The 22,816-nt window shown below is 39.5% G+C and overlaps 2 protein-coding genes across 4 annotated transcripts; both read left to right on the forward strand.

The window, feature by feature from the left end:
* On the forward strand, positions 1-21,488 carry DUSP19 (dual specificity phosphatase 19). 3 transcript variants are annotated; one of them, XM_021703045.1, is made up of 4 exons: positions 1-397; positions 5,997-6,043; positions 15,708-15,860; positions 21,116-21,488. In XM_021703045.1, exons 1-4 carry the CDS (start codon positions 172-174, stop codon positions 21,326-21,328), a joined length of 639 nt encoding a protein of 212 aa, XP_021558720.1. In that variant the 5' UTR covers positions 1-171; the 3' UTR covers positions 21,329-21,488. The 3 variants fall into 3 exon arrangements, with proteins under 3 accessions (XP_021558720.1, XP_044769284.1, XP_044769283.1); XM_044913349.1 differs by having other exon boundaries at positions 15,826-15,860; positions 21,116-21,194; XM_044913348.1 differs by lacking the exon at positions 15,708-15,860 and having other exon boundaries at positions 21,116-21,354.
* LOC110591974 (translationally-controlled tumor protein-like) lies at positions 9,766-12,030 on the forward strand. Its single transcript, XM_044913301.1, has 2 exons — positions 9,766-9,777; positions 11,581-12,030. The coding sequence occupies exons 1-2, from the start codon at positions 9,766-9,768 to the stop codon at positions 12,028-12,030; spliced, it is 462 nt and encodes a 153-aa protein (XP_044769236.1).
* Positions 21,489-22,816: the final 1,328 nt, after the last annotated feature.

Raw genomic sequence — 22,816 nt, forward strand, 5'->3', positions numbered from 1 at the left:
GAAAACGGACCTGGAAGTCTTTGTCTCCGGTGTGTAGCTGCTATCACCTGGAGGGGATTGAACACCTGAGGCTCTATTTTTTTAATCTGAGGGCTAAGGGACGGGCAGTTCCGGCCTTTTCCAGTCTTGGCTAGAGTTGCTTGTATTTTGTTCTTAGCCACTGCTCGTGTAATGCACTCCCTTAACCAGGAAATTAAAGCGTTCTCCCGGAATAATCTCAGGAAGCAATGCACCAGGGTGACAACGCTAACTGGAAAGAAAATTATAGAAACATGGAAAGATGCCAGAATTCATGTTGTGGAAGAAGTAGAGCCGAGCAGTGGGGGTAGTTGTGGTTATGTGCAGGACCTTAGCTTGGACCTGCATGTTGGTGTTATTAAGCCATGGTTGCTCCTGGGTGAGTATATCGATTTGGCACTAACTCATTGATTCCTTTTAGCCATATTTCTCGTTTTTTCCCGAATATGTATTATTCTGTTCTATCAGCTACCCTGCTGAAAAGTTGAAATGTTTCCTTTTTTAGATTTGGAACTTCCATTAGCTGGCCCACAATATATCCATAAGAAGCATAGATTCCAGTAGCACATAGCACCTGGTATTTGGATTTTAGAACAACTTTCATCCGTTTTTTGTTTTTTGTTTTTTTTTTTACTTCTCCGGAGGATAGCATGTTAATGTTGTATTTTCTTGGATTATAAATGGATATAGCCTTAAAAATCATCAAATTAGAAAGAATGCTTTTATTAGGTAAAACTGTAAGTAGCAAGGGTTAAGGTTATAGAAAAGTTAGTACTTGAAATAGCCAAGTGCTTGTTTGCCTTCTCTGCTGTTACAAATCATGGAATGCATGACTCTTATAGCCACATCTAAGTGCCTGTTTTTTGAGTGTTAAGGAGAAATTGTGTTTTCATTTTATAGCTATGAATTTGATAGTTTTATGATTTCTTGTATTAGGGAGAATATTGTTTCCCTATATAAAGCATGCTCCGCAAATAGTAAATGAAGAACAGTATGAAAAGTACAAACTTGTTAGCTTGGCAAGAATATGGTATGGCATTCTCTAAAAAAAATTAGTATGTTCAAGTAGATTTGAATTATTTTTCATTTGTGAGTAGAGAAATTAAGACTTGGAAAGATTAATGATTTGCCAATATTTATGCAGCCAAGCCATTCTTGAGTAGAAAGAACACGGAACTGGGAATCAGAAATAGCCAGGTCCTGTTGTGAAGTGCACATAGCATCTCCTTTTTAAAAAACTCTCTGAAGTAGGGATTATCAACTCCGTTTCACAGATGGGAACTGGATTTAACAATAGTTAAGTAATTTGCACAAGGTAACACACCTAGTAAATAACAGAGCTGGGCATCAAGGTCAAGTCTGATCCACTCCCACTCTACATTATCATTTAGACTGCTTTGGAGAGTCCAGGTTTTCAGTCCTGCTCTACCATAGTAGATGAACTAGCATAAGTCATTTGTTCTCTCTGGTCCTGCAAGAAACCATCTGTAAAACTAAAGTAAAGGTATCTATTTCTCTCATAGGGTTATCCTGAGGTTGTGAAAATTTTTGAAACAAATTAATTGCAGTTACATGAGTTGTTATTGTATTATGTATTACATGTATTGCTACATGAGCTATCTTTCACTTCAAATAAATATCTCCAACTAGTTCCTGAAGCCCAGTGCAAAATCAAGGGACCATTTAGCTAGTCTGAAAGGTTGACCCAGGACTTGCACACCATTTCTAGGAAAGAAAATACGCTCAGGCACATTTTTCAGTTATTTGGCTTCCTTGTAGTAATAATGGTTTAAAATTCTATGGTAGAATTTTAAAATATCATTTCACTCTCATGAACTTCGCTTGTGATTTTTTTATCTAGACTTATCCAAAGTGAGCTGATCAAGGTAGTATTCTCAGATTGGCATTGGAACCCTTCCCAGAATCCTGGGAGAGTTCTGGGAGAGACTTCTGAAACTAGACCTTATATGGTCTCCTCTCTGGACCAGGAAATGGGATGTTTTTATCAGGTACAACCTGCTTTCCTGTGAGAGGTAGATGGACCTTTTTCTGCCTAGTTACAAGTGCCTTATTTCCGAGGGACCCGTGGATGATTACATCTTAAGTTCTTCCGCATGAATGATGCAGGGGTTCTTTCTGACCAGACTGAGTTTCTCTCTGGAGATGGGGGGATTGTTTCTAGGTTGCTTCAAAGAGCTTTCTTCATCTCTTCAAAGCAACACAACTCCCACCTAGCACTATTGAAATTAGTATTTGTTTTTGGTAGGGAATAAAGAAAATGAAGCTGTAAAACTGTAATCTTTTTCGGTTAGCTCATAAATTCAAACCAGCTTCTGCATTTCAAAAATCTTACGTAGGCCCTTGAACTATCTAACAGGCTGACAAAAAGATCTTAGCATTTTTGTCCTAGGCTTTGAAAATTATATTTTTACAGCAAAATCCCTAGGACTTTTCTTAAAACCAACTTACTTCGTAAAAGTAGAAAATTCCATTTCTCTTGGGTAGTTGAAAGGTACCTGTATTATTTGTTTATATATATATATATATAAACTTTATATATATATATATTTATATTCTGTTAAGAAGTTCCAAATGGTGACATTTGAGATCTCTTCAATTCTAAGTGAAAATCTTGGGATCTTTTATACGGTTATGGAGATGGGAGGTGATAACACATTAAATTTGTATAGCTCTTTATTTTGTGCAGTTCTTCCACAAATATTGTTAACTCATCCTCATAGTAATTTATGCTCCTGTTTTTATTCATTTATGAATGTTCACTCCTACCAATTTTCTGAAAGAAAACATTTCTCTTTCAAATATCATTTATTTCCCATTTCAGTAATGCTTTTGGTTTGTTTTTGTGATGATGAAAATGGTGACTTATAAATTAAGACATACTACATCAGAATTTATACAATACTTAGTATTTTCATAAAAAGAATCTCTTAAACAGGATTCCGGAGATCTTATGTAGCTATTTTTTATGATACATATATTATGATGGCAAAATGCTGAAAATACCTCATCTTTATATTTCCATAATAATCCTTGGCCAAATAATGAGTATTAGTGGCTTGTAAGTATCGATGTAAAAATAACTGTAAATTGTTATTCTTAGCCCTCTTTGTTTAATTGTTTCCCTATTCATCAACTTTTTAATCATTTTCAAAACTATTCATACAGTAAAGTTGACTTGGTATTTAGTTCTATGAGTTTTAACACAACTATGATTCATGTAGCCACTGTTAAAATTGTAAAATTCTTAAAATTGATATTTGTTTTTAAATCTCAATTAAGATAGTTTATAAAAGGATAACATTCTACTTTTTCAAAATAAAGGTTTAAATAATACATTGTTGGGGTACCTGGGTGGCTCAGTCGGTTAAGTGTCGGCCTTCAGTTCAGGACCAGTCACAGAACCATGTCCCACATGGGGCTCCCTGCTCTGTGGGGAGCCTGCTTCTTCCTTTCCCTCTGCTGTTCCCCCTGCTTGTGCTTGCGCGTGCGTGCTGTCTCTCTCTGTCAAATAAATAAATAAAATCTTTAAAAAAAACAAAAAAATCATTTTTAAAAATAACACATTGTCGGGGCGCCAGGGTGGCTCAGTCGTTAAGCGTCTGCCTTCGGCTCAGGTCATGATCTCGGGGTCCTGGGGTCGAGCCCCACATCGGGCTCCCTGCTCAGCGGGAAGCCTGCTTCTCCCTCTCCCACTCCCCCTGCTTGTGTTCCCTCTCTCGCTGTGCCTCTCTCTGTCAAATAAATAAATAAAATCTTAAAAAAAATAACACATTGTCATGATATACAGTATACAGTGTTTCTTTTAATAATGTGTCTTTCCAATAAATGTTTAACACAGGACTGTAACACAAAGCAGCCACTTAAAATTGGAGAAAAGCTGATGTTTTTATCTAGAATTTAGAGAGAATTAACATGAACTGTAATACTACCAAGTATTAAATGAAACATACAAGCCAATTACCTGAAATCCATTTATGCTGACTAAAATTGTTTCCCCACCTATTAACACTCATAATTTTCTTATTTGAAAAGGCAGAACATACAAGTTAACATTTTTTGGTCTCAAGGATACTAAATTTATTTCAATAGAGTTCATATTCTGGAAGTGACTTTCAAAATGTACCAGCCAATTCTGAAATATAATCAACCTGTCGTGTTTGGTGTGTGTGTGTTTAATGGAAATGATTGAAGTATCCAGCCTTGATAAATATAATAATGGCAATCTAGGGTTAAAAGAAAGAATTTCATTCATGCATGTTTCTTTCTTTTTTTTTTTGCTATTTTAAGACCTAGGCAGAGTAGAATTAATTATCATTTATTTTAAAAATGATTTGCATTTAATTTATTTGAAGCCATTTCCCCCCTGGAGATGGTTAGAACTTCCTGCAGAAAACTGAGAAATTACTTTTTAATTATGAAGTATTTCAAAGGTATAGATGATTACAGACAATAATATGACAGACAACTACATATCCACCATCCAGTTTTTAACAGATATTAATATTTTGATAGGCTAACTTTTAGGAATAAATTTAAATGTAGGCTCAGTAAGGAATCTGTGAGTTTCAGATTACTAGGCGAATATTGACCAACCAGTGTACTTGCTGGCTTTTCAGCTACCTAAAATCACATAATAGAAGCTGACAGATTCCCTAGATAGGTGAGGTAAGAAAAACATCATGCATGGAAATGGATCCTAATTTAGGAAAGTAAAATACTTGAAATCTTTAAATAATAAATGCCCTATTTTTTCAATTGTTTAACTCACTTTATTTTAACTGGTTATCTCCTGTTTGGACTTGCATATTAGCTAGAGTCATTTTCCAAGTTTGGTAGATCTGGAGAGCCAACTTTGACAGGAAGAAACGGTAAAAGGGGATAGATAGCCCTATTGGTACACGGAATGTGGGTAGAATTCATAGACCAACAGTGTTTGCTCTAAGCTATTGGGTATTCCCAAACCAAATGGCACTGAGTTATTTTGTGGGTGGTTTTTTTAATACCCTTTTTTAAGTTACAAAAAAAGTAGATATTTATTGTAAAAAATACAGATGAACATAAAAAAAAGTTACCTGTAATCCCACTGTAAACATTTTGTTCTATATACTTCCTGTCCATTTTTAGGCATATACATGTTTTTATAAAAATGGATGATGGTATTTTGTAAACTAATGGTATCATCACCTAATATATTGAGAATATATTTCCATGCCATAAATATTCTTCTGCATTCTCATTGTTTTGTTTTGTTTAAGTAAACTCTACCCCAATGTGGGGCTCAAAGCCATGACTCTGAGATCGAGTCACATGCTCTACCCACTGAGCCAGCCAGGTACCTCTGCATTCTCATTTTAATGGGTGTATATATTTCACTACATAAATGTATCATTTTATTTAACCCAACCCCTATGATTAGGCTTTTGGTTGTTTTTATTTGTTTAGGGTTTTTTTGTATTATAAACAGTACTATAGTGAACATCCTCATAGCTAATCTTTGCAACACCCGGGAGTTTTAAGACAAATTGCTGGAAGTGGGATTGCAGAGGACGAGATACATACACAAGATGAATTTTTTTTTAAAGATTTTATTTATTTATTTGAGAGCAAGAACACAAGAGAGAAAGAGCATGAGCTGGGGGTGGGAGACAAAGGAAGAGGGAGAGGGAGAAGCAGATTCCCCACTGAGCAGGGAGCCTGATGATGTGGGGCTCTATCCTAGGATCCCAGGATCATGACCTGAGCTGAAGGCAGACACTTAACCGACTGAGCCATATAGGTACCCCACAAGATGAACATTTTTTAATGAATATTTCTAAATTGTCTTTTAGAAGGTTGGATTGAGGTCCTTCCAAGTTGTATTTTTTAAATAAATAACTAATAGAATTGCTACCAAAATTAGATTAAAAAGTTAGGATGATTATTTTTATTTTCAAGGTGATATGATTTATTTCTTATAGGGTCACAAGATGCTGCTCATGATCTGGATACTCTGAAAAAGTACAAGGTAAAAAAATGCTTCAGGTCTGGCACCATGTATAGGAAGTATTTTAATTGTTACATTTATTTAGAAACTATTAGTCCATTTCAGAGTTTGTTGGGTTTTTTTAGATTTATTTATTTATATTTAGAGAGAGCACAGGGAGGGGCAGAGGAGGGGGGTAGAGAAACTTTAACAGACTCCTCACTGAGCTGGGATCCCGATGTGGGGCTTGATCTCAAGACTCAGATCATGACCTGAGCTGAAACCGAAGAGTTGGACGCTTAATCAACTGCACCACCCAGGGGCCCCCATTTCAGAGTTTAACTGGTAACATTTTTGGCTCCTGTTTTAATAAAGTTGCAAAAATTATTGTACCTAATTAAAATATGTGGATTTGTAATCCATCTTTCCAATTTTATATTCTCTCTGTCTCCCTTCATGTATCCTTATGAACCTGACTTTGAAGCATGTTTTCTTGCCTCTGCTTATGTAGTTCCTTTGTGTGGGAAAGACTTTCCTCTTCTTTTCTCATCCAAGACCTACCCATGCCCGAGTCCCAACTCACATACTACTTCCCCAGTGCCATCTTCTTCCACCCTCAACTGGTGTGATTTATTACTTATTTCAGCGTTTACTAAAAATATTTCAGCCATCTATTTTGTCAAGCAGTACTTCAGCAGCATGGAATTGCTATGGTTTGTGAAATGCAAGAGGTTTTTATTCACATGAAGCTTATGATCTGAGGGGCAGAGAGGGGAGAAAGACAAATAAGCAGCTTCAGTACAGGTGTATTATGTGCTTTGATGGGGAAGTGCTGTTGGAGAGCATATGAATGAGATGATGCCCTTGACCCATGTTTGGGTTGGGTTGGGGATTATAAGGTCAGGGAAATCTTCCTGGAGGAAATGATACTGAAGTTTGCTCGGAATGGGATGGGGAGGGAGCAGACAGAAAAGCATTCAGATAGGAGAAATTGTTTGTGTGGAGGCCCAGAAGAGAAAGGCCAGTGCTTTCAGAGACAGAAAAAAAAAAAAGGTCAGTAACCCAGGACTTAGAGAGTGAGAAAGAAGGATACCAAGAAACAAGGTCAGAGATGTAAGCAAGAGTAAGATCACAAAAGTCCATGTAAGCCAGAGTAAACGCTTTGGACTTTATCCAGAAGTCTTTGGAAGTCTTTACCCAGCGGAGTAACAGGATCAAATTTGCAGTTTGCAAGGTTGCTTGTCAGAGGCAGTGTGGAAAATAAATTGGAGTGTTGCATAAACTAGCGTGGGGAGACTAGGAGGCAGTTGCAGTCACCATTATAACTGCCTGACAAGAGATAATGGCCTGGAATTGCATAAGGTTAAGAGAATTACTGTATTTCCTAATAGGATCCATCTTAGATTAATATTTTAACATAAGTAGCACAAGTTTCGAAGTCTTGCTTACACTAATAAGTTAATATTTCTCAAGGAAAAAATGAAAAATAGAAAAACTGATAAATTCATTCATTGGCAAGTGTTTCATTATCTGTCCCCGCTTAGGATACACCAATTCAAATTCGCTTTCATCCTGGTGATGTGAATCAAGCAGCTGTTTAAAAGATCCCTCTGGGGCGCCTGGGTGGCTCAGTTGGTTAAGCGACTGCCTTCGGCTCAGGTCATGATCCTGGAGTCCCTGGATTGAGTCCCGCATCGGGCTCCCTGCTCAGCGGGGAGTCTGCTTCTCCCTCTGACCCTCCCCCCTCTCATGTGCTCTCTCATTCTCTCTCTCTCTCTCAAATAAATAAATAAAATCTTTAAAAAAAAAATAAAATAAAATAAAAGATCCCTCTGTCTCTGTACATGTGACACTGTTAGATGCCTAATAGAACAAAGGTAAACTGAGCAGCTGAATAGAGGGTTTATTGAAAAATTTAGTGATTTGGCAAAACTAGATTATTGATTTGAATGCATGGCACATTTCAAAGGGATATAATTTTTTTTTAAACTTTTTAAAATTTTTATTAAAAAGTGGAAACAGTACTAAAAAAAAGTTGACGTGAAGTGATACACACATACAGAGAGATGCTGTCACTGTTCCAGGTGTTCTCACAAAAGTCACCTCCAGTCTTCTTTGTTATCGGTACTGTTGTGTTCATCCTTTCTCTTCATCTGGCGGGAGATCGTGTGTCCCATTCTTTCCACTGAGCCTTGCAGCTTTCAGGACCCTCGTGTGTGTGTCTCACCTGGCCAGCCCGGAAATACAACCTGAAAGCAGTTCGCTTGGTGCGCCCGGCCTCAGAGCGGGTTGTAGGATTCCGATTGCAGGACTTTCAGTCCATTCTTCTTCACCACAGAACACACGTGCCTCTAGGAGTCAGTGCATCAAGTTGGGGAAAATGGGCGCCTTCTCCCTTCCTAGTGTGCCCACCTTGGCCTCTCTGTCCCTTGGTCTCCTGCCTCCCACACATACTTGTCCTCCCCCCCGCCCCCCACCTGGATGGCACAGTCTTTCTCATTCTTCATCATATTGATCAGGTCAAACAAGTGTCTCAAGCTTCCTGTTGAGAGCATGTGAAATTCTTTCTTAGGTGACACTTGCCACTATTTGATCTCAAGGACCCCATGATACTTTCATTCAAGTTGTCAACTCTCCTTATAAGAGGTCCTGTTACTTTTCCCCAGGGTAGAATATATTAGGCCTGCTTTTTGAGGCAGATGGTACTCATTTGATTGTGTCATCTGCAAATGCTTAGGTTTCAACTTCCATCAGAGGGACAGGTATTCTTATTATTAGATAAATTGACCTCAGAAGTACAAATTTCTTGTCAAAGGAAGTCTGAAAGAGCAGATATTGTAACTAAAAGAACAACTGGTACCTGAAGCACAAGAACATTGTTGAAATAACAGTAGACTAGAATTTGGAGCGCCTGGGGTCTCAAGCCGATTCAACCTTAAAAGCTCTGTCCCTGGCTCTCCCTCTCCCTCGCCCACCCCCTCTGAGGGCCAGAAGGCAGCCAGCCTCCGCAAGCCAGGCATCAAGCCCTCACCAGGAACCGGATCAGCCAGCATCACGATCTCGGATTCCCAGCCTCCGGAACTATGAGAGATAAACGTTTGTTGTTTCAGCCACGTAGTCTATGATATTTTGTTTTAGCTCCCTAAGACACCCAAAGCCCTACAGTTACTACCAGGTTAGAAATGACAAAAACATCTGAAGAAATTGCCCCCAGGGCAGCCTAATAATCCCAACAGTCCCAGATCTTGGGTGCTGCTACTCTGAGGGCAGAATTAGAAATTAATTTGTGTCAGTGCCAGCCCTACTCCCAAAAACGTAGCAAATGACCTAGATGGTCTAATTCAGAGGATAGGCACTCCAAAGGCCACCTTGTGCAATAGTATCTTCCTGGCCCGGGAGCCAGAAAGCTGGGCACTTGCCAAGCCACCATTCACAAGTCCGTTCTTCTGGAATCAGCACTACTCTCTTCTGGAGGCTCTCTTTTAAACTGCAAGTTTCACTGAGCTGGGAGGCAGAAGCTCATTGCTCCAAGCTGGTCCACCAGATGCAGCTGCCAAGCAAGAGAGAGCCCCAGAGGCCTGAAAAAAGAAAGGGTGGGGACCGGCGGGAGGGAACTGGGGGGAGGGAGGAAGGCAGATGAGGGGCCACTACTGCCTTTTCTGTGTGCTGGCATGATTCCACCATAGAGAATTCTGCTCCTGGCTTGAGCTGGGGTGCTAAAGCTATTATTTATAGCTTACAGCCTCCCAAATCAGGCGGCACTCATGCATGGGAAGGTAACCAGAAGAAGCAGGGAGCACATCACGGTGGGGACATTGCTACAGCAGATGGTGGCCATGGGAGCTGTGGTGGCAGCTTGTTCAGAGAAGATTATGTTCTGCTTTAATAGCATCTGATTCCAAGTGAGGCTGAGCCTCCAGATCTGCTGACACTGCTGCTCCTGGATCCAAGTCGGTCAATGGCTCGGTATCTGGACCCCTCAGCCTTCGGGCAGGCTGCACTGAGCTCAGGCAGAAAATGGAATTTCCCCTTCCTGCCTCATTAAAGGAACCATCCGAGTTCACTTCTCCAACAGGAGCAATTTGGGCTGAATTGAGTCTTGAGCAGTGATGAGCCGAGGCATCAAATTCCATGAGCCTTCCTGTGTCTCAGTAAGAAATGCACTGGAGTCAGAAAGAAATCACTGCACCAGTCCTCTCTCCCATGGGACATATGCAACTCCATCTGCTGCTTCACGTGCTAAGAGCTACGGATGACAGTCATTTCTAAGAAACCACAAAAATAAATTTCTTTCCAGGCCGTACTTTGCATTTTTACCTCCATTGAGCATATCACTGGGCACCAGGCAGAGAATACTATGGGTAACAAAATCTCATTGGCTTTAGATGTATCTACATTTGGGAAGCAGGCCATTCTGGAGGTTTCCTCTAGAATATCCAGATGATGGAGGTGCCACATTGATGAGATGTTTCCTATAACATCTCTCTTAATCCCCTCTTTCTCCCATGTGGACCCCGCTTTCCTTTCAGCTTCTTCAGCTCCATTCTCGGTCATGAGATTTGTTGTTCCAGCGTGGACTCACTCTCCAGTCTTAGAACTGTCACCGATAGTTGCTTTTCTGGGTGAATAGGCAAACTCATTGGTTGAGAGACCTCAAGGTAGGAGGAAATGAGCTGCAGTGTCCACGGGAGAACTTGGGTGCGCTCAAGGAGTGACTTGGCGCGTTCCCCTGAGGGTGGAGGCCAGCCTGCCGGCGAGTAGGGAGACCAAAGTAACCGCTCTGCCTCCCGGGCCCTTTCAGCCTTAGCTGAATCTCGCCGCAAAACAAAGAGGTTTTGCGGATCTAACGTAATTTGGAAAAACCACCTTTCAGTCCCTGTGTGTTTCTCCTCCCAAAGGTCCAGGTGTGCCTGCTCTCTCGTGCACCCCGGTCATTCCAGGCCGTCCTCTGTCTCAGGGCCGTAAAGTGCTATAATTAATAGAAATTCTCTTGTGGAGGACCATTTCAGAAGTTTCAGTAGGAATTTCATTTTAATGTTTAGGTACAGTAATAGTAGTTGCTTTATTAATAAGGTATTCAAGTGCCTGGTGTGTGCCCTATAAAGCCCTATGGAAGATAGAAAACTGACTCTAACATAAAATGTTCCAAGGTACTTACTGCTGCATTGTTCGTAATAGCAAATCATTGAAAACAGCCCACGTGATCATCGATAGGGAACTGTTTAAGCAATAGTACACTCACACCATAGAATACTGAATAGCTATACAAAAGAACACCAAGAAAAGGGTCTGTAAATATATGAAAAAATCTCCAGGACATATTTAAGTGAGAGGGGAACCCAAGGTGTTGTCTTTGTGTAAGAAAGGGAATAAATTATTTGCCTAAAGATGTTCTAAAAGCGCGCAATGACGTAGGGGGACGTGCGTGCCCTCTGTACGGGGAGCGACTGAGTCGGCCTTTTCTGCCTGTTCCTCCCCCTAGCCCCCTCCTTCAGCTTCTTTGAGCACTTAATAGAAAGTGCCGCTCCGGCTGCACCGCTCGGTCAGAGCTCCCGGCTCCTGCTAAGGTAGTGCCTTAGCATGATCGTCTACCGGGACCTCATCAGCCATGGTCAGTAGGACAGACAGAGGGTAACATTGATGACTCGCTCATTGGTGGAAATGCATCTTCTGAAGGCCCGGAGGGCGAAGGTCCCGAAAGTACAGTAATCACTGGTGTTGATACTGTCATGAACCATCAGTTGCAGGAAACCAGCTTCACAAAAGAAGCCTACAAGAAGTACATCAAAGATTACATGAAATCAATCAAAGGCAAACTTGAAGAACAGAGGCCAGAAAGAGTGAAACCTTTTATGACAGGGGCTGCAGAGCAAATCAATCACATCCTTGCTAATTTCAAAAACTACCAGTTCTTTATTGGTGAAAACATGAATCCATATGGCGTGGTTGCTCTGCTGGACTCCCATGAGGATGGTGTGAACCCATATATGATTTTCTTTACAGACGGTTTAGAAATGGAGAAATGTTAACGAATTCTGCCATGACTTTGGATGCATCAGCTGTTGCCATAACGGGCTGCTCCTCTTCACCCACATGACACCAGGACTTAGACAGATGGGACTGATGGCCTCTTGAGCTCTTCATTTGTTTTGACCCTGATTTATTTGGAGCAGAGGCATTGTTTTTAAGAATAAAAAACATGTCATGTAGGTTGTCTAAAAATAAAATGCGTTTAAACTCATTTGAGAGAATGCCTCTTAGTTTAACACACATTTAAATCCATCCTGTGTAGTGTCCTGGAGAAGCTAGAGCCTGGTCGTAGACTACTGCTAGAAAGCATAAGACTGCCTGCAGATAACTTCTACAGTGAAAAACTACTTCTGGGACTGGAATATAAAAAACAAGAATCAAAAGTCTTCATTCTGAATTCAAGTAAAGGGAAAGACCATGCTCATAGCTGGGCCAACGTTTGAAGTGGATTCCTTACACATTTCATCACCCACAAACAGAAGTAGTTAACTCTGGAGGAGATCACCAAAAGAATAAAAGGAGACTAATAACAGTAAAAAAAAAAAAAAAAAGATGTTCTAAAAGAATATACAGGAAACTTCAACAAAGGTGGTTACCATTATTGTGGGAGATAACGGAGTAGATAGGGACACGGTGAGAGCAAGATTTCTTAATGTTTCTATTTTGTAATGTTCTGATTTTTGAACCAGTTTCTTTTTCTTTTTTTAAGATTTTTATTTATTTGACAGAGACACAGTGAGAGCGGGAACACAAGCAGGAGGAGTGGGAGAGGGAGAAACAGACTTCCCACTGAGCAGGGAGCCCAATGCGGGGCCGAACCCAGGACCCTGGGACCTGGGACCATGATCTGAGCCGAAGGCAGATGCTTAATGACTGAGCCTCCCAGGCATCCCTGAACCAGTTTCAAAATATAAAAGTTTATTAAAATTGGAAATAATAATGCCTAAATGTGAGGATAAAGTGACATATGCCTAGCACATACCAAGTTCTCAATAAGGGGCTATTATTATCCATATTACAAAGGGCTTCCCAAGGGCAATCATTGTTAGGACCTCCGTAATTACATTTTGGAAGTATGTCTAATTACTAGAAAGGGTTTTAGACTGGATGCCCATCATCACCACCACCTGTGACTCAGTACAATTCTTTTTAATCAGGACCAATCAATACCCATATTAACTGCATTTCCCAACAGCTAAACTCCCCAGGCATTGGTAATCCACAATATTTGTAAAGCACTTTTACCTTTCAACAGGTTTTCCCAAGATTCTGGTTTTCTCCATAATCCTGTGAAGATCTATAGATCTATACATCCATATATGAAAGACCTCATTTCTGTTCTTTTGGGAATGTAGAATACATTTGTAAAGACAAGGTGAACATATCAATAATGTAAAACATTGGAAGATGTTCTATAATTAAGGGCAGAATCGTAATATAACATTGGAAGATGTTCTATAATTAAGGGCAGAATCATAATATAATCCTGGTCAGAAGTACACTGACAGTGAGTGACTTGACATAGATAAGACTTCACTGGGGAAAACAGGACATTTCAGACTTTATCTTCTAAAAATGTTCTTACCTTTCTAGTTTCTCCCATCTCCTCTCTATTTAAGTCTTTCTTGAGTAGATAGTTGAGGTGTTTTCTGTTGTCTTTCTTTCACAAGGCAGTTAGGTTAGTAAATGGCTTATGGCTCTGTCTTCATAAGGCCTAATTCCTGGAGTGTCTTAATCAATGTTCTTTGGGTTGGGAAGCACAGAAACCTGAGCAAGGAATGAGAATGTGTATGATTTAGGGGGAGCTCTGGAATCAGAGCAGAGAGTAGCTGCACTGGAGAAGAGAACGCCATCCAAGATAGTGCTTCTCTCACACTGGCATCATGGCCCCTCTCTGCACATCTACTCTATTCTTATTTGGGAGCAGAAATTTTCAGCTTCTTTGAGCACTTAATAGAAAGTGGCTGTCTTAAAGCTCTCCAGTTTGTGGATCATTCTAGCTGTCTTGTATACCTATTTTTTTAAATTTCTTTATTTCTTTATTTATTTTCAAAGATTTTATTTATTTGAGAGAGAGAATGAGATAGAGAGAGCATGAGCGGGGGAGGGTCAGAGGGAGAAGCAGACTCCCTGCCGAGCAGGGAGCCCGATGCGGGACTTGATCCAGGGACTCCAAAATCATGACCTGAGCTGAAGGCAGTCGCTTAACCAACTGAGCCACCCAGGTGCCCATAAAATTTTTTTTTAAATCTTTTTTTTTTTTTAAGATTTTATTTATTCATTTGACATAGAGAGACACAGTGAGAGAGGGAACACAAGCAGGGGGAGTGGGAGAGGGAGAAGCAGGCTTCCCACTGAGCAGGGAGCCCGATGTGGGGCTCGATCCCAGGACCCTGGGATCATGACCTGAGCCAAAGGCAGACACTTAATGACTGAGCCACCCAGGCACCCCCTATTTTTAAAATTTCTAAAGATTATTTGATCAGTTTTGTTTAAGTCAGGTGTCTGCCTGAATCCAGTCAGCTGTGCTAGGGGAGGAGTAGGGCACTGCCAGAGCCATATCTAGGAGGGTATTAGGGGCAAGAGAGGCAGAGCTGGACAGATAGTCTAAAATATATGTGAAATACGTGAAAATACGGAGATCAGGCAAAACCTAACACCCATGTTAAGAGAGAATAAGTACAGTGAGGCATGTCATAACAAGAAACAGTGCCTTGGGCGTGTGGGTGGCTCAGATGGTTAAGCATCTGCCTTCGGCTCAGGTCCTGATCCCAGGGTCCTGGGATTGAGTCCCACATCAGGCTCCCTGCTCGGAAGGGGGCCTGCTTCTTCCTCTCCCTCTTCTGCTCCCCCTGCTTGTGCTCTTTCGTTCTCTCTGTCAAATAAATAAATAAAATCTTAAAAAAAAAAAAAAAGAAACAGTGCCTTATTTTTCTGATCCATTTTGCTTTTGAATTCTTTTAATTGACTTTCCACATGACTCCTTCCATATGCTTGGTAGACTGTAGGAAAGGAACTCAAATGCACAGATGGAGTAGAAGGTTGCTTTTGTGTACCATTTGAAAGAAAATCTTTCATGACCATCCTTTCAACCAGACTAATTCATTGGAATCTCTGGGTTTGAGGCTCTGTGGCATTGACATTTTTAAAAAACTCACTGAATGATTCTGATGGGCAGGCACACTTGAGAACCATCATATTTATGACGAATATGAAGGAAAATTGGTAAATAATTATTGAAAGGGAAGTTTCTGTTATTGATCTACTTCCCTTATTCGAGTTTATTATATGGATATTCATTGATTTTTCTAACAAATATTTTAAGTAATTTCTGTGCTCAGGTCACTGCTCACTCACAGTGCTTACTTGGAATAGTGAATAAACCAAACATGGTTCCTACCCTCATGGAGTTTCTAGTACCATGAGGGAGACAAATAATCTCAAAGTGATAAGAGCTATAATTAGGGCAAGTAGAGGGTGCTATGGGAATGTATAGAATTAGCACTTCTGGTGAGGGATGGGCAGTCAAAGAAGGCTTCCTGCAAGTATTATTCAAGTGAGTTATGCTTAAATTGTTTATTCTTGTTACAAATCTCAACATCCCATTCTCTTTTTAATTAGCCTAATATTAATTCATTAGAGAATTTTTAAAAATCATCTTTTTTTTCTCTTTAAGGTGACTCATATTCTCAATGTTGCATATGGAGTTGAAAATGCTTTCCTCAGTGACTTTATATATAAGAGCATTTCTATATTGGATCTGCCTGAAACCAATATCCTGTCTTATTTTCCAGAATGTTTTGAATTTATTGAACAAGCAAAAATGAAGGTAAGTTTCATTTTGATCCACAGTTCCTCAAAGGCAGAAATTTTGAAGTACAAGTCCATTATCCAATCTTTATTCTTTTTGTGATGAATACAGAGAACCACTATGAAATTTCCCCTCCACCAATCGTTCATGAACTTCTACAACTTTTTAGTTGGATTCTAATGTTCTAGAATCATTCTAATGGCTAATGATTTCCCTTCTACCTTTTCTCCTAACCTTTTTTCTTCCCTCTCCCTTCCTTTTATTTAGTAAAATTTATTGAATGCCTTACGTGCCCAGCACTGTTCTAGGTGCTTTCCTTTAGATTATCTGGAAAATATAAAACTCTTCAACTCTACCATTCAGCTTTATTTAATAGCAGATATTTAGATAAAAGAAGAGGAAGAGGGTTTCTAATTCAAGGCCTACTATTGGCCAGTATTTTCTCTTATGAAAAATTTTATAAGATCTGGATTATAACATTCCAGTGTGCCAGTTGATAGTGTTAAAAATAAACATGATCATGTTTCTGTATTAGCTGCTTCTCTAAGGAGATGTGAGATATGCCTTAAATGGCAAAAGAAAAATATAGGCATCATCCATATGCATATTCATATTCAAAGATATGTACATGTTGCAAGCAAAAAGTAGAAAGGGTAATAATTGATTAAAAGTTTCCTTGGCTTGGGTTTCCTAAAAAACAGAACCTGAGACAAAGATTAAGAGCTGGTGCCTCATTTGAGAGATGGAATCCATGGGCAGTGAGAGTGGGAGAAAGGGAAGTGATTCAGGAAAGGATGGGAAGCCACGTGAGATGATGCATTTCCCTTGCTAAGCACAACTGCACAATGAGCTGACAGTGGAATACTTGGGTGCTTAGCAGGTGTACCTGCTCTGCCACTTAAGGCATCTCCTGGCAGGGAGCACAAAGAACTGCACCTCTGTATACAGACTTGGGGAGGGAGGGAAGAGAGAACTCATCTACCTGGCTTGCTGTCAGCTCCTGTTTTAGTGGTCAAAATTTACCCCGCAGGGAGGTAACTAATCCCACAGTTCCAGGTTACACACTCTGTCCTTCAGCAGCTGCCTTGAAGCCAAACTCAGTGGCCTGTGCACTTTGCATCCACGTTCAGAAGTAGCAGGGGAATCCAGAACTCAGGGTGTACTTGTTTCTGGAGAGACCATCACAGGGGAAGAGGCAGGCCTTCTCAGTAGGCCAGCAAAACTCATCAGGCCTAAGGGGGGCAGCGGGCCAAGAAGTGGAGGCTGAGGTGGAGAAGCTTAGGGCCCATGAGGTGATGGCACCAAGGGAATCTGAGGAGGTGCCTACAAGGTTTCTGTTACTAGATGTATTAGAATTCCATAATCTGTTCTCATTTCTCAAGCATTATGTTTGTTTGTTTGTTTTTAAAGATTTTATTTATTTATTTGAGGGAGAGAGAATGAGAGAGAGAGAGCACATGAGAGGGGGCAGGGTCAGAGGGAGAAGCAGACTCCCTGCCGGGCAGGGAGCCCGATGTGGGACTCGATCCCAGGACTCCAGGATCATGACCTGAGCTGAAGGCAGTCGCTTAACCAACTGAGCCACTTAGGCGCCCCTCAAGCATTATGTTTTATACTGCAGTCCTAAACTCAGCCAATATTTCCTTGCCCTGAAAACTCTTTACAGTTCAAATTAATACATACTTAGTTTTAGCAATAGAATTCTTGAATTTTCTTCATTTTTTTCTAGAAGAGATCTTTTCGTAACTTTCTCTGTTATATATGCAGGTTTTATTAAATGTGATTACTCAGTTAATTGAGTGTCTCAAAACTACCTTTCTAGGCCCTACACTTTGTTGTTTATCTTTTCACATATAGCTGCCAAAAGGAATCTCTTCTATTTTCCCATGTCTTTTCTCATTTTCCTCTGTACTTGTAAAACCCTGTTGTTTGGTTTCTCTGCCTTTTCTCTATCTCTGCCTCATGCATTATTTGTTAGATTTATGCCTTAAGGGACAGAAATACACACAAGAGGAAAGTAGTAGAGTAACCTCTGTAGCCTTAAGAGTTCTTTTATGAAAATTTACTTGACTCCCTTTTTTTATGGGCAAAAGGTTTTGTTAATATGAAAAGGTATATTTGATAGTCCATGTTTACTTTATTACTCATTTTATGAGATGTGATTTTTAAAAACATGATGTAAGTAAACTATGTCATTGTAGAAAAATTGGAAAATACAAATAAGTAAAAATTTACCCTCCTCACACCATTTAGACATAATTACTGGTAACATTTTCATATATATTTTTTTAAATATCAAAAGACTCACTTAAAAAAGACCTAAACTTGGCTCAGTTAATCTGTCAACAAATATTAATTACTTATTCTGAGAGGATATGAGGGATACATACATACTGCTGCCCTCAAGGAGCTTGCAGTCTAGTTGAAAAGTTATTCACAACAGTGTGAGAACAAAGAATGCTTGATAAACTGGAAATACGATAACATGATTTCTATCTGCCCATAGCAAAACGGTGATTCAAATTTTTAAGAGAACACTTTCTTCTTGGGAATGGAGAACAAAATTATTTTATTTGCTTGGCAAACATTCATGGAATATCTACTGTGTGCCTAAAATTGCACTAAGGATGCAGCATACAAAGATGGCTAAGATATCCCCCCTGACCCCATCTCACTCAGAGAGAGACAGGCTTCTTAGAGCAGAAGCTGGTGTTAGCTGGACCAAGAAGCGGAGCAAAGGCCTTCCAGGTGGAGGACAACAGTTAGTGCGGAAAACGTTTCTTTATGAATTTAAATCATTACTATTTTGAGTCCTGGAAAGGGGATATAAAGTGAATACCTTTTTTTTTTTTTTTACAATTTCATTCATTTATTTGACAGAGAGAGTGCAAGCAGGGGGAGCTGCAGCCGAGGGAGAGGCAGAGGGAGAAGCGGGCTCCTTGCTGAGCAGAGAGCCTGACGTGGGACTCGATCCCAGGACCCTGGGATCATGACCTGAGCCGAAGGCAGATGCTTAACCTACTGAGCCACCCAGGCGCCCAAGCCAATAACTTTTCTGAGAATACTTTCTCTCCTTTTTATTTTATTTTATTTTTAAATATTTTATTTATTTATTTGAGAGAGACAGTGATAGTGAGAGAGAGCTCGAGCAGGAAGGAGGGAGAGAAGCAGACACCCCGCGGAGCAGGGAGCCTGACACGGGGCTCGATTCCAGGACCCTGGGATCATGACCTGAGCCGAAGGCAGAGGCTTAACCATCTGAGCCACCCAGGCACCCCTCTCCTTTTTATTTTAAGATTTATTTACTTATTTTAGAGAGCGAGCGAGGTGGGGAGGGGTAGAGGGAGAGCAAGAGAGAATCTCAAGCAGACTCCCCGCTGAGCACAGAGTCCAGGGTGGGGCTCGATCTCACGACCCTGAGATCATGACCTGAGCAGAAACTGAGAGTCAGACACTTAACCCACTGAGCCACCCAGGAGCCCCTCTGGGAATACTTTCAAGGACAATATGATACCCAAAGAATAATAAAAGATAAATAAGTCAATTCAAAGGCTATAGAAAGCAACAGAAATGTAGCTGTTACATAAGGGTATAAGAAAGAAGAAAATAATAACATTATTAAACATGAGTAGTATGTAGTCAGGAAATATTAAAAATGACATTGAATGATATCTCTTTTTTTTTTAAAGATTTTATTTATTTATTTGAGACAGAGAGAATGAGAGAGAGAGAGCACATGAGAGGGGGGAGGGTCAGAGGGAGAAGCAGGCTCCCTGCCGAGCAGGAAGCCCGATGCGGGACTCGATCCAGGGACTCCAGGATCATGACCTGAGCCGAAAGCAGTCGCTTAACCAACTGAGCCACCCAGGCGCCCAATGATATCTCTTATTTAGCTTACAATTCTGGGTTTCTTTCAAACATCTGATTTGTTTTGAGATGAAAGAAGTTCCTTACTAGTTTTCATCATTTACTGTAATATGATTTTTAAATGCCTCTAATCTCATAAAAATGACCTATTACACAAAGTGAGAAAAGTTGCATGTATGTATAGTATTGGTATTAGCCCATCCTGTACAGAAACAGTTAAAATTTGGAAATAGTCATAAATATAAGAAAACAATTGAAATTGTCTTTTTTGATAATGAGGATTTTCAAAATACTAATTTTTATTGTGAATCATTTGGTTTTCTTGAAATGAGAAGCATTTGCAAATTTATTGCAATAGATTAGGAAAGGAATTTTGCAACAGATTTATAATTGTGAGAGAACTGCCTTGCAAAAGTGAAATAATCCAATGAGTCCTAAAGATGGTATTGTTAATCTATGCTTTGGGTAGAGAGTTTTCAGTTTAGGTTTTATTTTGTCCCCCTTCCCCTGTTCCCATCTTTCTTTTGTGTTGTACCAAAAGAAGAATCGGGAAATGAAGTAATTAACCAGAATGTCTAATTCTGTAGGGTTCACTTCATTTCGTCTAGATCATTAACTTTTTAAAAGCCTGAGATAAGTCAACCTATATCAGTGCTGTTCCGTCAGCTCCATCATTTCATTATTAATGTGGTATTAACCCGTCAAAATTGGTCTTGCACTGTGTCCCTCTTCACTTGTAAAGTATCATTTGCAAGTTACCCGAAACATTTTTCATTTATTGACCTGATGCTAAGGTATCTAATTGCCTTTTCTACTTCACATTGTCATGAGCTGTTTGTGTCATCATTTTACTACCTCATAAATTTAACTATTTTTTAAGTTACTTCCTTCCAGAATAAAGTATATCCAAGGGTAGAAAATTTTTTCCTTGCTGGTCATTTTACACATAGATTACCAAGCCAGTGACACTAGTTTCTTCTTGGTCTTTCTGTTCAGTGTTATGATTGTCATTTTATTTGTTTCCACATATATTACCTGTAATTTTTCTCTTATTTATCGATGTGTATTTCCTAAGTTTACTAGGCTTTTATATGTACTTTACTATATTACTTCAGTTTAATAAAAGATACTTTTCCAAAAAAAAAAAAAAGATACTTTTCCAAAATTCTAAATACATTATCAAGGCATTTCAATCCCTGGGGGGTAGGAAGAGAAGTTAGTTGATTGATTAATTGATTTTTTTTTTCCATTCATTGCTTACAAGGAATTGTATTTTGGTAATTGAATACATTGAGTCAAATTGATAAAAGGAATGTTTTTATAATTTCAGGTAGTATAAGAATGTACAAGTGATTTAATAACCTTTCTAAGTGAATAATGGAGATTTTTGATTGATTTTATTGCAGGATGGAGTGGTTCTTGTTCATTGTAATGCAGGAGTTTCCAGGGCTGCTGCAGTTGTAGTAGGTTTCCTGATGAATTCTGAAGAAATCTCATTTACCAGTGCTTTCTCTTTGGTGAAAAATGCAAGGCCTTCCATATGTCCAAATGCTGGCTTCATGGAGCAGCTTCGTACATACCAAGAGGGCAAAGAAAGCAATAAGTGTGACAACATATAGGAATTAGAAAGGGGTGACAGCTCATGAGTTACATTCCAGCAGATAAAGAACAACTGTAATTTCTGAATTGGCCCCTATAGCCACCCGTCCCCTTTTTTGAAGAGTAGACTAGTAAAAACTTCCTTTTGTCTTGTGTTTTTCAAGTGGAAATGGAGGTTAATTGATTGTCTTGAACTAGTGTATAAACACATTTTTAAATTATATCATTTTTTCTTTGGTATTATAATGTGTGATTGAATGCTTCTTTAATTTGCTAAGAGGAGATAATGTATTACCAATAATTGATTTCTGTAGAAGAAAAAGATTTAATTCAAAATCTTTATTAGAGCATGAAAGGATTTTTTCTATTCCAGCAACCATTTATTTCCATGAAGGAAAAAACTTGAAGTGCTACTTGACTTACTATTTCAGAGGGAGGTAAATTTCTTTGTAAAGAATTTGAGATTAAAAACTAATACCTTAAACCTCCCAAAGAGATAACCCAAATCTGAAGGTTGACACAATATAGGCATACCTCATTTTATTGCACTTCACTTTTTGTGCTTCGCAGATGTTATGTGTTTTACAAATCGAACTTGGCAGTCCTGTATTGAGGAAGTCTATTGGCACCATTTTTTTCCAATAGCATTTGCTCACTTCGTGTCTCTGTGTCACATTTTGGTAATTCTCATAGTCTTTCAAACTTGTTCATTATAATTGTATTTGTTATGGTGGTCTGTGATCAGTGATCTTTGATGTTACTATTGTAATTGTTTTGGGGTGCCACGAACCAGACCCATGTAATACAGTGAACTTAAAATTGATAAATACTGCATGTGTTGTGACTGTTCTGTTAGTTGGCCCTTCCCCCATCTCTCCCTTCCCTTGGACCTCCTTTTTCCCTGAAACACAACAATATTGAAATTAGGCCAATTAATAATCCTACAATGGCCTCTAAGTGTTCAAGTGAAAGGAAGAGTCGCATGTCTCTCACTTTAAATCAAAAGCTAGAAATGATTAAGCTTAGTGAGGAAGGCATGTCAAAAGCAGAGATAGGTCGGAAGCTAGGCCTCTTGCGCCAAACAGTTAGCCAAGTTGTAAATGCAAAGGATAAATTTTTGAAGGAAATTAAAAGTGGTACTCCAGTGAACACACGAATGATAAGAAAGCGAAACAGCCTTATTGCTGATATGGAGAAAGTTTTAGTGGTCTGGATAGAAGATCAAACCAGCCACAACATTCCCTTGAGCCAAAGCCTAATCCAGAGCAAGGCCCTAACTCTCTTCAATTCTATGAAGGCTGAGAGAGGTGAGGAGGCTGCAGAAGAAAGGTTTGAAGCTAGCAGAGGTTGGTTCATGAGGTTTAAGGAAAGAAGCCATCTCTATAACATAAAAGTGCAAGGTGAAGTAGCAAGTGCTGATGTAGAAACTGCAGCAAGTTATCCAGAAGATCTAACCAGGATAATTAATGAAGGTGGCTACACTAAACAACAGATTTTCAATGTAGATG

Source organism: Neomonachus schauinslandi, chromosome 3 (genome assembly GCF_002201575.2).
Source record: "Neomonachus schauinslandi chromosome 3, ASM220157v2, whole genome shotgun sequence".
NCBI classification, from domain to species: Eukaryota; Metazoa; Chordata; class Mammalia; order Carnivora; family Phocidae; genus Neomonachus; species Neomonachus schauinslandi.